This window comes from Haliotis cracherodii, unplaced genomic scaffold (genome assembly GCF_022045235.1).
Source record: "Haliotis cracherodii isolate W230 unplaced genomic scaffold, xgHalCrac1.p SCAF_17, whole genome shotgun sequence".
In the NCBI taxonomy this organism is placed as follows: domain Eukaryota; kingdom Metazoa; phylum Mollusca; class Gastropoda; order Lepetellida; family Haliotidae; genus Haliotis; species Haliotis cracherodii.
The window spans coordinates 6,411,299-6,426,771 of record NW_027266272.1 but is presented as its reverse complement, the minus strand read 5'-3'; the positions used below and the strand labels follow the sequence as shown (position 1 = coordinate 6,426,771).

Below are 15,473 nucleotides of genomic sequence, written 5' to 3'. Positions count from 1 at the left end.
CGAACGCTTTAACCACTAGACTATCCGACCGCCTCACCTTGTAAAGAGGCACTGCTTAAGTCATTCATGTTAATGAGTAAATGCCTATATAGGATTTAATTATGTCCTGAATTAATTACAAATTATGATGTTTACCAACTCCAGGGTTTCTTGAACTTGACGTGGAAGAGATGGCAGCGTGTATTGCTGACCCGGAGTATCGCCATCCTGCCAACTATCTTTGTGGCCATATTCCAAGGCATCGACCACCTGACTGTGATGAATGACCTGCTCAATGTGCTGATGAGTCTGCAGCTGCCCTTTGCCCTCATCCCCATCCTTACGTTCACAAGCTCACCCGACATCATGGAGGACTTCGCCAATGGCGTGTAAGTACTTGACGAGTCATCATTATTGACCTTGACGTGAAATTGTAGGACACTCATGTAGTTGAGGAAAATATCTTGGTACCATGTAACTTGAAAATTGTGTTGGTGCATTTCTAATCTGTAGTCATATATAATACATTGAATCAACAAATGTGACCCACCAGGAGAATAGGGACCCATTCACTGAAGTAAGACAAGTTCTATGGATGAACAACTTCTTTATTTAACTAATGTTATATTTGGGATAACACTTTCTTAGTAAAGTACAGATTCTAGTACTTTTTGGGGGTTGAGTCCCGTCCGGGATTCGAACCCACACCTGCCAGGGTGAGGCACCTAATCGAATCCCGGACGGGACTCAACCCCAAAAAGTACTAGAATCTGTACTTTACTAAGAAAGTGTTATCCCAAATATAACATTAGTTACATTTGACCACTTTCTAAATGGCATTGTGTATTCATAACTTTCGGCCATGGGAGCCGTGCAAATTTACTCTTGTCAGAGGGGTACTCAAAGTACGTGATCTGGACTACCAGTTGTCGGACTTCCATTTTGTGGAGGGCTCGGTGGCTGAGTGGGTTAGATCGCTGACTTTGTGTGCTGGCGATTAGGTGCCTCACCCTGGCAGGTGTGGGTTCGAATCCCAGACGGGACTCAACCCAAAAAAGTACTAGAATCTGTACTTTACTAAGAAAGTGTTATCCCAAATATAACATTAGTTACATTTGACCACTTTCTAAATGGCATTGTGTATTCATAACTTCTTTATTACAATTGGTGCGACGTTAAGATGTAGATCCTAATACCTTTATCAAGCAAGTGATAAAGGTGTTAGGATCTACACCGAAACGTCACACTAATTGTAATAAAGAAGTTGTTCATCCATAGAACTTGTCTAACTTCATCACACCAACTTCTAAATGCCACTTAAAGAAGTTACCCATTCACTGCTTGGAACAGAGGCACATTTCGAACAGAGTCCATTGCCCAAGGAGACACCACATGTGGTGCATGTGCTTCAGTGGGGGGAAGGACCGAAGCCCTACAAACTCTCAGGAGTCAAGCTGCTGAAATTTAGTCACCTATCCAAGGATTCCCTGTGACCAACGATGCTACACTTACGATATACGATTCTGCAATTTTTCTTGAAATTGTACCCAAGAATTGGGTGTGTGAAATATGCTCAAGTGCACATTGTACACACGATTCTAAAGGACCCACATCTCTCTTTGCAGGGTGATGAAGATTTTGGCAGGCCTCCTGGCTGTGGGAGTCATCATCATAAACTTGTTCTTCGTCGTCGTCTACATCCAGCAAGCACCTGCTCACTGGGCCATCTACCTGGCTGTGGCCATCGTTGTTTGCTTCTACATCTGTTTTGTTATCTATTTGGTAAGTAGACAGGGCTACATTTTCAGTCACGAATCCTTATGATAACATGTAGCAAAACCCTTTAAAATGGCAAATTTTTACTAGTCGTTATGATACTTTCACTATTGGGCAGTTTGGCAAGGACTACAGTGCCAATTTCTAGTGCTGGCTTGACAAATATGCTGGCCAGCTTGACAAGTGCTAGTGAAATTTGACCTAGACCACTGCTTTCATATTTCCTTGGCCCAGATGGCTATTGAAATACAGTCAAGTCTTGTTAATCTGACAATCAGCTTTATCCGACACTAATGATGGGAACAGATTAGATCAGTGCTATTTAAACCTGTTAATCCGACATTCTCGCACTCCGACTCCGACACACCTAATTAGCAACAAATTACTGAAATCAGTCTCGTTAATCCGACACAGAGATCAGTGTACCCTGTAGTCAACTGCCCGCCAGTATACAGACCATGTTTTGATATGAGATGAGTCTGCTAGTAGCTACATATTACAACGGGTGCAGAGATAAACTTGCTTAACAATAAACAATTACTGCTTTAAATAAACAAAACAGGATTAATCACATGCTTAGATTAGCTCAATCTCATTAACATCAGATGCAAGTTCTCGCTACCTCTGAGGATATCCCATTACAGGGCATGTCAGAATGACCTTTCGCAACCAATGAGATGACTAACAGGAAGTCAACATTAGCCAATAAAAAACAAGCTCTTGCTTCACTAGTTTCAAACTGGTGACTTCCATTCCAGACAAAGTATTTTGAATCAGTCAGTCATTCATACAGTCATAAGCTTTAGAGGTTGCATGATTAGAAAACATTCTGCAAACGATGTAACACAACAATATTAAAATATTTCCTCTCCCTTTTTTTATTACGTGTTTCTATCGTTATCTAGTGAGTTGTTGTCCAATTTTCGACCACAAACATTGATACTACTTAATTTCTTTATCTGACATACTCATTAATCCGACATAATCATATGCAACCAACCATGTAGGATTAAAGGAATTTGACTGTAAATAGGGTCAATACATTATTTTTTAAAGATAAATTTAGGGATTAAATGACGATCGGTCAATAATTAGACAGATGCGACTGGTAGCTTCTTTCTCATCTTTTGAAACAGGTTCTGTAAATACTTTCTAAACGTGATAAATACACTTCCAACAATGCCTACTATACAACATGAGTGAGTGACTATTGTTTTACGGGTTTTAGCAATATTCCAGCAATATCACAAGGGAGCAGAAATGGGCTTTACACATTGAAGGGTCTGCACATGTGGGGAATCGAACCTGCGTTACAAGCGAACACTTTGACCACTAGGCTACCCCACCAGGATACCCCACCGACTAACAGTACAATGATACAGAAGGCCATGATACGATATGTATCTCAGTTCACTGGTCACGATATGTTGCATATCTCGATATGCTTGAAAAACAACCCAAAGATATGAACAGTTGGTTCCTTGTTGACTGAGTCCATTTCAAAGTCATGGAAACCAATGTGATCCCAAACAGCTGATTTGTAGGACACATGTGGCCTTTACAGCTCACATTTATTCCTGTTCCAACCGGGTTATTCTTTTGCTAGGAAAGTTAAGCTATGTGTATTGTATTGTATTGTATCATCATGGTTCTTGAATCGTGTATCATTATTAGTTTCGGGTTATTTCATCTGTAGTTAAGACCGCCTCCGTGGTCTAGTGGTAGAGTGTCCGCCCGGAGAGCGGAAGGTCTGGGGTTCGATCCCCGACTGTGTTATACCAAAAGATGTTAAAAGATGGTACTTGTTGTTACCCTGTCTGGCGCTCAGCATTAAGGGGCTAAAACAAGGACTGGTCGGCTCAGAGTCAGTATACTGTGTCTGAGTGGGGTATTCATGTTAAACTGCATCATGGTATCTCAGTGAGCTAGCACTATAAATCGGCATCAGTCTGGACTAGTACAAGCAGCCACAAACACACACACACGTACATGCACGTCGCTATATAAGGAAAATAATCTTGGACGCGACGTTAAACCCCATTTCACCTCACCTGACCTCATCTGTAGTTACAACTGTCTTGTTGCATGTTTCAGTCTCTACACTGCCTGGCAATGATGGGAGCAGAATGTCTTAAGAAAATTGTGGTAAGATTCGTAATATTTTCAACCTCGGGCTAATATGGGGGACTCGGGTTCATATGGGGATCTTGGGTTGATATGAGGGTCTTGGGTTGATATGGGGGTTTTCGGCTGAAAAGGGGTCTCAGGTCGATATAGAGGTCTCAGGTTGATATTGGTGTCTCGGGCTGATATGGGGGTCTCTGATTGATATTGGCGTCTCGGGCTGTTATGGGGGTCTTGGGTTGATATGGGTGTCTCGCTTTGATGTGGAGGTCTCGGGTTGAGGCTCTGGGGTTGATTTGGGGGTCTCTGATTGATATTGGAGTCTGGGGCTGATATGGGGGTCTTGGGTTGATGTGGGGGTCTTGGGTTGATGTGGGGGTCTTGGGTTGATGTGGGGGTCTTGGGCTGATATGGGGGTCTGGGGTTGATGTGGGGGTCTTGGGCAGATATGGGGGTCTGGGGTTGATATGGGAGTCTTGGGTTGATATGGAGGTCTTTGGCTGAAAAGTGTCACAGGTTGATATGGAGGTCTCAGGTTGATATGGGGGTCTCGGGTTGAGGTGGGGACCTTGGGATGATGTGGGGACCGTGGGTTGATATGGGGGTCTGGGGTTGCTATGAGGGTCTCAGGTTAATATGGGGGTCTCAGGTTGATGTGGGGACTGGCTTAATATGGGGGTCTCTGGTTGATATCGGGGTTTCGGGCTGATATGGGGGTCTTGGGTTGATATGGGTGTCTCGCTTTGATGTGGAGGTCTCGGGTTGATGTGGGGGTCTTGGGCTGATATGGGGGTCTGGGGCTGATATGGGAGTCTTGAGTTGATGTGGGGACCTTGGGTTGATATGGGGCTCTGGGGTTGATATGGGGGTCTCTGATTGATATTGGAGTCTGGGGCTGATATGGGGGTCTTGGGTTGATGTGGGGGTCTTGGGTTGATGTGGGGGTCTTGGGCTGATATGGGGGTCTGGGGTTGATATGGGAGTCTTGGGTTGATATGGAGGTCTTTGGCTGAAAAGGTGTCACAGGTTGATATGGAGGTCTCAGGTTGATATGGGGGTCTCGGGTTGATGTGGGGACCTTGGGATGATGTGGGGACCGTGGGTTGATATGGGGGTCTGGGGTTGCTATGAGGGTCTCAGGTTAATATGGGGGTCTCAGGTTGATGTGGGGACTTTGGCTTAATATGGGGGTCTCTGGTTGATATGGGGGTTTCGGGCTGATATGGGGGACTCTGATTGATATTGGCGTCTCGGGCTGTTATGGGGGTCTTGGGTTGATATGGGGGTCTCACTTTGATGTGGAGGTCTCGGGTTGATGTGGGGGTCTTGGGCTGATATGGGGGTCTGGGGCTGATATGGGAGTCTTGAGTTGATGTGGGGACCTTGGGTTGATATGGGGGTCTTGGGTTGCTATGAGGGTCTCAGGTTAATATGGGGGTCTCAGGTTGATGTGGGGACTTTGGCTTAATATGGGGGTCTCTGGTTGATATGGGGGTTTCGGGCTGATATGGGGGACTCAGGATGATATGGGGGACCCGGGTTGATATGGATGTCTCGGGCTGATATGGGCTATAACAAGAAAAATGCCATATGATAACCTCTAAATATTGCCCTCTCCCACGGTATCATCTGGCACACCATGTCAAGTAGTATATTAAGTAGAAAGTTCACATATTATCAGATCAGGCGGAATGAAGTCATGCCTTTTTATGTCACTAGATCTGTGGCCACACCATCATCCCGCGCAGCAGAAGCCTCTTACAGCACAACAGCGCTGACGGTGATCAGCCAACCGAGATGTCCCCTGCAACCGTTTCCGCCAATGGGTCCATGCAACCATTATCATATAGGAGCTTGTCAGAATAACCATATTTGTGATATCAAACATATTTTCATAGGAATATACTTTATTTGCTTTCTATATATTTATAGGAGTAAAACAATAAAGTTCATTGTGCCTTGGAATATTTAATACTGCTTGAGGCCGTTATTGAACAGTATGTTGCTGACCATCAGTCACATATTAAGAAACATGAGTTTTCAGATTTGCTGGTTTTATTGAGTGTTTGATGCCTGGAACTTTCACTGGAAACCACCGGCGTTATTTCTCAATCACACCCACAAATCTGAAGACACATGTTCTGAGCCACAGATAAGTTTTTGAGCAATTGAGGTTTTACTCAAAGGTTTTTATTTTAATTAGGTTATTACATTTTTCAATGGGGAACCAATATTTTTTCACTCATCTATTCATCACTCTTTTGCCTTTTTCCCAAAATGAGTAAACATTTTGAGATTTAAAATAAAATAAAATAATGTTTTAGATGTATATAAGGGTTCTTACTAAAATTTGACTCGGAAAGTAAATTAGCTTGTAATTGTGTTTCAGAAATTAGCTCCATTGTACGAATGCTGGAAAAGCTTCATTGGGTATTTAAGTGTGCTGTTTTGATACATGTGAGTTTTTCATTTAATGCATGCGTTTCTGTACGCAAGTTAATTGAAAGTAATTGGGTTTTGAATATTTGGGGGGGGGGGGGATATTTTACGCAAATACCTTTATGCAAGAAAACTTATCTGTAGCTCTGCATGTTTATCTCCTTAATATGTGACTGATGGTCAGGATATTATATTTGGGATAACAAAGAGGGGTTCTTGACAGAGGGGTACACAAAGTACGTGATCTGGACTACCAGTTGTCAGACTTTCATTTTTGTGGAAGCCTCGGTGGCTGAGTGGGTGAGATCGCTGACTTTGTGTGCTGGCGATTAGGTGCCTTATTCTGGCAGTGTTGGTTCGAATCCCGAACGGGACTCAACCAAAAAATGTACGAGAAACTGTACTTAACTAAGAAAGTGTTATTCCAAATATACCATTTGTTACATTTGACCACTTTCGAAATGGCATTGTGTGTTCATACATGTTTATTGACATAGTAAAATGCAAAAGATATCAGTCCTTTCCTGAAGCACAATGTAAAGTCTCACATTTGTAAGACAGACATGGCATCACTCTCGAATGCTACGGGTATGCTATGGAATGCTCATATGACGTCATGGTACAATGGGTGAGTTCGAGATAACTTGTGTCATTATTCAGTAAATGATGTGACTAACCATGTGTCAGGGTAGTCCTGAGGGTACCCGGGTCCTGCCCAGTACCCACCCGACCCAGGTACCCGCATTACCCATCCCAGCCCTTGTGTATAATTCAACTCACTCACACACTTAATACTCACATGATCCTGATAAATGTCTCAAAACTCACACTGTTACAAAAATGTGTTCTCTCCTCAAAGATTATTTTTATGGATTTGTCGGCAGCACTGAAGTACATTTGTAGCTTGTTTTCTTTATGTGGGGAGGTGGGGGAGCATGCTGAAGACCAGGGTGCCATTGTACAAAGCGATATTAGCGCTAAGGTGATTGTAACGCCCATACCTTAACATAGACTTACGACAGTCATAGCGCTATGGTTGTTTTGTACAACGGCGCCTTGGTTGCTGGTCCACGCTCACAGAGTACAATGTGTGAAGCCCTTTCTGGCATCCTCCTCCGGGGGGCTCCGTGATCTTTCTAAGATATGCTTTGAGAGGCATAAAATAATACTCACTCGACATTAGTTTCATATTTTAAGTCATTTTATTAAAATTTTATTCATCATCCCATGACTACTATGGAACATTATTGACATAAGCGATTATTCTTCCATAAACTGTCTTTCATGCATGTTTTAAAAAAGTGAGTGTGATTATCATTAAACTTGGTATATACCTTTCCAGGATGGGTCCCTGCTTTAAAAAGGTTTTGGTCACGATTACAACTTGACAATACTACCTCTGGTTATAGAATGTCATCTAAAACACTCCCATCCCAAAGTTACTGACTTCTTGCATCAGTGAGAAGATATATTTTTCATCGTTCGCAAACTGAGTTAACTTTAATAGTTTGCATAAAAAGATGCATATTTTTTTCGGTAATGGAAGTAATTTTATTTTGGTAATGTTTTATTTGTCTACTGGTCCAACCAGTCTTTAGGACTAGCAAATAAATATTAAGGTTATAATATATAGAGGGGTACACGTTTTGTGAAACAGTGTTATCTGTGTATTAAGCACACTCAAAAACTCTGTTGTTTTTCTGTAAGGTAAAGTCTTGACAGGAGCAAAAGGAGATTACACACTGGGTCAAAGCCTTAACATAAATGTAAATATTGATAAAAATAATAACTAGAAACAGTTGCTTACAAGTTTAGTTGTAATTCCCATCACACCATTTACACGCATTGATCAATATGGTTATCAATATATGAACATCTCGTACATGACGAAGCCAATCATTTTCCCTTACATTGTCCAGTGCTTGCCACTGTATATCTATCCTTCACGTGCCTGAGCTTGTTATGTCATGGGTGACCGGGGCACAGGTGACCCAGTCGTCTAAGGCACCGCGATTCGCTGTGCAGAGTTGCGTCCCTTGGGCACGCCAGAAACCTATGATCGTGGGTTAGAATCCCGGTTCGCCCCGATTATGTTTCTAGGTTTGTCAGCACCATACCTGTGCTCGTGGTTTTCACTGGAGTGGTAAACATCCCAGACCTGCATCATTTCGGGCTTTCCTCCCACATTAAGCTGACACGCCGTGATATAACTGGAATAATATTAAAACCGGCGTTAAACCAAACTCACTCACTCACTCACACATGGGTGACTGCCGCCGGAAATTTCATACTGCTGAATCGTGGCAAATCAGGACTTGCAATAACAACGTCAACTGTCAATTCTCCAGCTCCATCACAGAAGAAAAATTGAAATCACTTGTCGTCAGAGTTATTGACCTTTTTTTTTCACACTGTAAAAATGAACTCAGTGATGCCATGGTGTGAGTATTTTTGTAAATTTTATATTGATATATTTTATAATTATTATACTTGTTATCCAATTTGTGGTGGAGGAATTTTATTTTTGTATCTATATTTATTGTGATACTCTGATTAGGTATTTCCTACATCGAACAATTGTATGAACCTGTTCAATTATTGTTATATTGTAACATTGGTACTATGAGTGTTGTTAATGATGCCAAAATGAATGGTGATTTCTGTCATCACTGGATGATAACCCCTACTGACCCCTAAGCCAAAGGGTGCGAAGTGGCTTCAACCATTGGTGACAATCGCTGATTGTAGGAGGGAAATGTCAGATTTTCTTGCTTATGATCCCTGGTCTGCAGAGGAGAATCCCCTTTTGAAAACCAAATTTGGTAGTATGTTGAAGGCAGTAAAATTGACCGAGAGAGGATATTGGTATTTCGGACCCCTCTCTTTTAAAAATGCTGGATCCGCCGTTAACATGCGAGTTCTACACTAGTGTTTGTTTTACCAAAGTGGCAGTTTTTTCCGGCCATGTCGCATCGCTCTCCTCCCACATTAAGGGGACGTGCGGTGGTATAACTGGAAGATTATTGTAAGCACCATTATGCCACACTTGTGTGTAATGCCACTGCATCATTGTCAGAAAGTGGTGTTAGGAAAACAAGGAAGTACACTTGTTAGATGTGCTCTGTTGTGCCCGTGAAGATTCGGGGTAGAATTGGTCTTCAGAAACCCATGCCTGCCATAAAAGGCGACTAACGGAATGGGGTGGTCAGGCTCGCTGATTTAGTTGATGCATGTCATCGTATCCCAATTGCATGGATTGATGCTCATGATATCAATCACTGGATTGTCTGGTTCAGACTCGATTATTTGCTCGACTGCATCATATAGCTGGAATGTTGCTGAATGCAGTGTTAAACAACAAACAAACAAACAAACAAAAACGGCCTGATTTATTGTGAATTTTCTACTTGTGACTGCAAATGATTAATTTGAGGTTATTGAAGTCAGAAGTCTTGAGATATTTAATATGACATCCCAGTTACATAGTGAAAGTACTGTGCAGATGTTTATAACCTTTTATGTATATATATCCCAATGTTATGTGTTTTTTAAGAATCATATGAACAACTCTAAAACATGACATTCACTTTTTAAAGGCAGCTTTCTCTTAAAAAACAGGCAATCATCGGAGTAATTACAATGTCTGTGTGCTGTATCGCTAGTAGTCACTTTAAACATGGCCGTCCGAAAACGTATGATGTCCGAAAACCAATGATCCAACGATATATATACTACTCAACTTACAATAGGGATATACTGAGTGTTAGCTGGGGACTGAATGTGACAGATTGCTTGGAGAGATTGTCATGCCAATAGTAGTCAGTACTGCTAAGGGACTGAAGCCTGTTTAGCCTCAGGTCAAGGCTGCTTGTATGGTTATATGTTTACTGTGTGTCTCAAACTATTACATATCTGTGTCCTGTAATGACATGTTATTAGTCTATCTATCTCCAGTATGTATGAGACAATCTTGCCGGGGCAAGAGAGTTAACTGACTTTAAAAGTCCAGTTTCCAACCATGCCGAACTAGGCTGGAATTCCTTGGCTCGATCGTAGCGCCACCAGTGGCTATAACGAGTTATGTCCTTTCTATGCCTATCCTATTGACCAATCAGATTCAACCTCTCGTATCGCTAGCATTTACTTTAAACAAAACGGTGGCGCCCAGTCAAGATGATCTGATCGATAATCAAGATCTATATTGTCATCAAACGAGTCTTACATCGCGAAGTGCATCAAATCACGTGAGCACCTTGATGAAAAACATGAAAAGATATAGAAAATATTTGTTGACAATGTGTTAGTGGTGCACATGCTTTGCAAATCCTGCAGTCGACCGAACTATGCATGACACTTTACGAATCGGATTTCGATTTTGGTGCGCGATTTTGATTGGACTATGCATAGACTCGTTAGTCCAGCCAAAATGTAACTCCATAATACCAGCCTAGTTCGGCAAGGGTGGAAACTGGACTTTTACAGTCAGTTACCTCACTTGCCTCAGGAAGATGGTATGAGACTGCCGCCATGGTTTAGTGGTAGAGTGTCCGCCTGGAGAGCGGAAGTTCAGGGGTTCAATCCCTGGCTGTGTCACACCAAGCAACGTTAAAAGATGGTACTTGTTGTTACCCTGCCTGGTGCTTAAGGGGCTAAAACAAGCACTGGTCGGCTTGGAGTCAGTGTACTGTATGGAGTATTCAGAAGGTATCTCAGTAGGCTAGCACTATATAATTGGCATTAGTCCAGACTAGTACAAGCAGCCACACACACAGGCATGCACATCACTATATAAGTACCGGTACAATGATCTTGAACACGATGTTAAACCCCACCTCACCAGTATGTATGACGCGACGAAGTCAAAAACCCAAACGAAGAATAACTGACGTAATATACCATACGAAAAGGGGATTAAGTCCATATTAGGACAGGTCACCAATTGCCCTGGAAGTGAATGAGAGAATGCTGTAACGGCCTTTCAACTATGACATCACTATATTGTAACCTTGTTACATGATGTCATCAATGGGATGTCCTGCAATTTAGGGAACTACCTAAATGTGTGAACAAAAAGAGAAACTATATATATATATATATAATCTACATTTAGAACGCCTCCCTGGTCCAGTTGTAGAGGATCTGCCCGGGAGTGGAATGTCTGGGGTTTGATCCCCGACCGTGTCATAGCAAGAGATGTTAAAAGGTGGTATTTGTTGTTACCCTGCCTGGTGCTCAGCATTAAGGGGCTGAAACAAGGAGTGGTTGGCTGGGAGTCAGTATTCTGTGTCTGAGTGGGGTATTCATGTAACCTGTGGAATGGTATCCCTGTGGGCTAGCACTATAAAATCAGCATTGATCTGGACTAGTACAAGCAGCCACACACACATGCATGTTCATCAATATATAAGTGCAATAATCTTGGACGCGACGTTAAACGCCATTTTACCTTTCAGAAAGTCTGAGATACATTTAAGTGATGTCTTGAAGTATTAAAAGATGTGGATAAAAAAAATGAATGTCTTGGTGAAAACCCAGTAACAAATATTCTGTGTGTAATAATCATTTGTACAATTGAAAGAAAAATGTTGAAGTGACTTGCTGAAACAAGCTACCTTTATACATATCAGAATTTATGCATATACTTTTGATATCTTTTCTGTATGTTTGCATTATGCATTCCTTTTACTGTCATCATTGCCATTTGTCATGTATTCTTACAATAGTGTACACAATTGTTTGCTTTATTGTCATATTTTAATGAAACTTTGTAATGAAGTGCCTGGAAATAATTATTAAACCTGCAGTTGTTTTCTTTAAGTGTTCTTTTCTTGGCCTGATCAAACAGAGATGGCAGTGTAAATCAATGTGGCAAAGCTTTAGTGTTGTGCAACAACCATGCTCTTCTGCGGTTTGTTGGCTGTCCTGGTTTGTTGGCTGTCCTGGCATCGATCGTCGGGAACTACAAATCATTACCCAGTGTGTTGTTGGTTGCTGTGGCTGCAATCAGTAATATTCCAGTAGGTCTGTAAGTAATTGACATTATGCTTGGGAAGAGGCTTCTTGTGGGATTGTGTTATTGATAATAATAAGTTAGAATCAAAAGGGAAATTAAGACGGAACGGGTAAGGTGAATGGATTGAACAGAAGCTGATGATACTGTGGACAACTGTTTTGTACCCTTACGGAAAGAAATAACTGTGCTTCATGTAAAGTGGTGTCCATGTTTGTTTGTTTGTTTGTTGTTTAACGCCGCACTCAGCAATATTCCAGGTATAGGACGGCAGTCTGTAAGTAAGCGAGTCTGGACCAGATAATCCAGTGATTGATCTCATTAGCATCGATCCACACAATTGGCATCGATGACATGCATCAACCAAGTCAGCGAGCCTGACCACCAGATAACATAAGTCACCTCTTACGACAAGCATAGTCGCCATTTACGGCAAGCATGGGTTGCAGAAGACCTATTCTACTCTGGATCAGCAGGGTCTGGTGTCCATGTTATGTTATTGTAAACAACAACATAATAGTTGGTCATTTGTCTAATCAATGGTGCCGTGATATCACTGGAAAAAAAGCGGGGTTAAACTCAACTCAACTCAACTCTCAATGGTTTATCATAACAATTCCATTGACAAATACCAATACCGGGTAACAGGAGATCGGGTGACGACCTGTAAGAGGGTGGTATAACAACACGATTAATAATGTCCCCTTGAAAACAAGCCGGCAGATGTTCCAAGTGTCGGTCAAAGATTGGCCCAACTGAGCTGGCATTACCAGCTGGTTCAGTCCTGCCTTAGGCCTCATTCTATATCACCCAATACATGTTCTATGGGGGAGAGGTCTGCAGAAACAGACAGTATAGCAATGTTTTCCTACCTAAAAAATCTCTTATTAAACACGTTGCACGAGGGCATTATCTTGCTGTAACGTGGCGTTATGCATTTGCATAAAGGGTCGAACATGGTAGCGTACGCCATTCAAATTGCCAGTAACAATGATGAGTTGTGTTCTTCTATAAATTGTGATGCCACCTGGACTCATTTGTGAACTCAGACTTGTCTCTTGAAGCCCCGATGGTGTCTAAGGTCCGGTGTAGAATAGGTATTCAGCAACCCATTCTTGCCGTAAAAGGCGACTGTGCTTGTAAGAGGCGACTAACTTGGTTTGATGCATGCCATCGTATCCTATTTGCGTGGATCGATGATCATGATGTCAATCACTGGATTGTCTGCTCCAGACGCGATATTATTTGAGCATTTTAAAACAAGTGTTTGAACAAAGGAATATGGAAACAAACAGAAGACAATGTGAGATATTCTCTATTAAATTGTTTTTTGTCCACTACCAAGCAAGGCGCATTGGGACACCTGCTGCGACGAATTTGGACAAGAACATACATTATTGTTTGAACAGTAATGGACTTTGCAAACCAAGTTAAAAATGTACTTTTAGAACAAAACTATTACGTGTAAAACGAAACACGGTTTTAATTTACAGGAATCATTACGTGAACAGATCATTATAATAAAAACCTTTGCAATGTGATCGACACTGAATCTTAGCTGCTTTGGATAACGATGCGTTACCCCAGCTGAAACTGTTGTAGACAGATTGACAACAATGTCACATGGTTATGGTGATATATCATCCTCTTTCTTCTCATAAACAATATGTTTTTTGCACTCACACACAACTTCTCTTCACCGAGAATATACAATGGATGATACATGTACGGCTTTGTAACAAATAAAACAGCTTGAAGTGTACAGTGGACATTAGATTCTTGAAATGAACTATAGACATTAGATGGTTAAGACTGACGTCGTAAAACACAGAATCTGCTTTCAACCTAATGCAATATCTAAGCAACAGAGACCATACAGGCTTCCCTAGGCAAACGTGACGTATTGCGTCAGTTTGAAGTTTTATCACCTCAGAGTATTATTACCGTAGTAGATGAAGAAGAGGATTTACCATCAGTCGTTGTTCTTGTAACTAAACTAAATAAGCCTAAAGCTGGTCTTAAACCTGGAACTAGAGAGGCTTGTCGTTCCCTTTACAGATTTTGTTGTGACTTTTAGACATCTCAACTCTTAAAGTCAGGAACATTTATATATATATGTGTGTGTGTCAATCCTATCAGTTGTTTGTATTCCAGAATCATGATACAAGGGGGATAGCGCAGTCAAATATGTTACCATGCCATCACTTTATTTGTCTATGACTTGCATGCATAATACTTCGTTTGCGGACAAGTTGAATAAAGATATTTTCTATCCGCAGTTTTCATGGCCGAATATTCAGCTAATTACAAGGCATGTCTAAAGTTCACACAAGGCACTAGCTACAACGAGTGGATTAGAAATATAAACAAGTTACTGTGCAGTACACCATAAATTGGTCACAATATATGACTCTGACACTATTAGTTATGATGTCCTTAGTTGCCGTACATGGTGTCATATTAGGTTAGGCTAGCCTAACTAAAGACACAATAACGAATGTATTATACCGAAAAGTTTATTTGGTATCGTTGTCGCACATGTCATGTCAAAACCTAAAACCCAAAACTAAACACTTACAACCTAAGACGTTAAGGGTCAAAAGGGAGACTACTCTTCAAACCTCAAATGCCAAACCTTGTTGATAATTTTAACTTTATATAATCATATTAAAGTCATGAACGTGATCCAAAAAACATGGGCGTCCTTGCACATAAAAATTAATGATATTAAAACACAAAACTGTGTCGAATGACGAATTTCTGTACCAGAATTTTCATAAGAAATGTGTGAGGTGGGTATTGAAAAATCCAAGATGGCGGTTACTGACGGTATACGTCTCTACGGTATATGTCATAAAAAACATCTTGGATTTTTACTGACGGTATATGGGCTCATGTGTGGTCAGTAGTTCTGCTCTCTGATTGGTTTATTTCACTTTGAAGCATGATAAAGCGACATACAGTGCGATACATACTTTAAACCGACAATTTGAAAAGATATATGTGTTACATTTGAGTTTAATGGGTTTTTGTAGCCACCGACCATGTGGTTTTGGGACATCTTATATGTAAAACAGGTTGTTACAGAGGGTTCTTCTTATTATGCTTAATTTGTAGAGGGACAAATTGTATGATCTCTATAACA

At 41.2% G+C, this 15,473-nt stretch overlaps 1 protein-coding gene across 2 annotated transcripts in view; it reads left to right on the top strand.

The window, feature by feature from the left end:
- LOC139464861 (natural resistance-associated macrophage protein 2-like) overlaps nucleotides 1-12,114 on the top strand; it is a 36,210-nt gene extending 24,096 nt beyond the window's left edge. For both annotated transcript variants that reach the window (XM_071246418.1, XM_071246419.1), the window contains exons 11-14: nucleotides 145-368; nucleotides 1,605-1,761; nucleotides 3,850-3,900; nucleotides 5,599-12,114. In XM_071246418.1, the coding sequence (XP_071102519.1) occupies nucleotides 145-368; nucleotides 1,605-1,761; nucleotides 3,850-3,900; nucleotides 5,599-5,745 (579 nt within the window). In that variant the 3' untranslated portion in view covers nucleotides 5,746-12,114. The remainder of the gene's footprint in view (nucleotides 1-144; nucleotides 369-1,604; nucleotides 1,762-3,849; nucleotides 3,901-5,598) is intronic.
- Nucleotides 12,115-15,473: the final 3,359 nt, after the last annotated feature.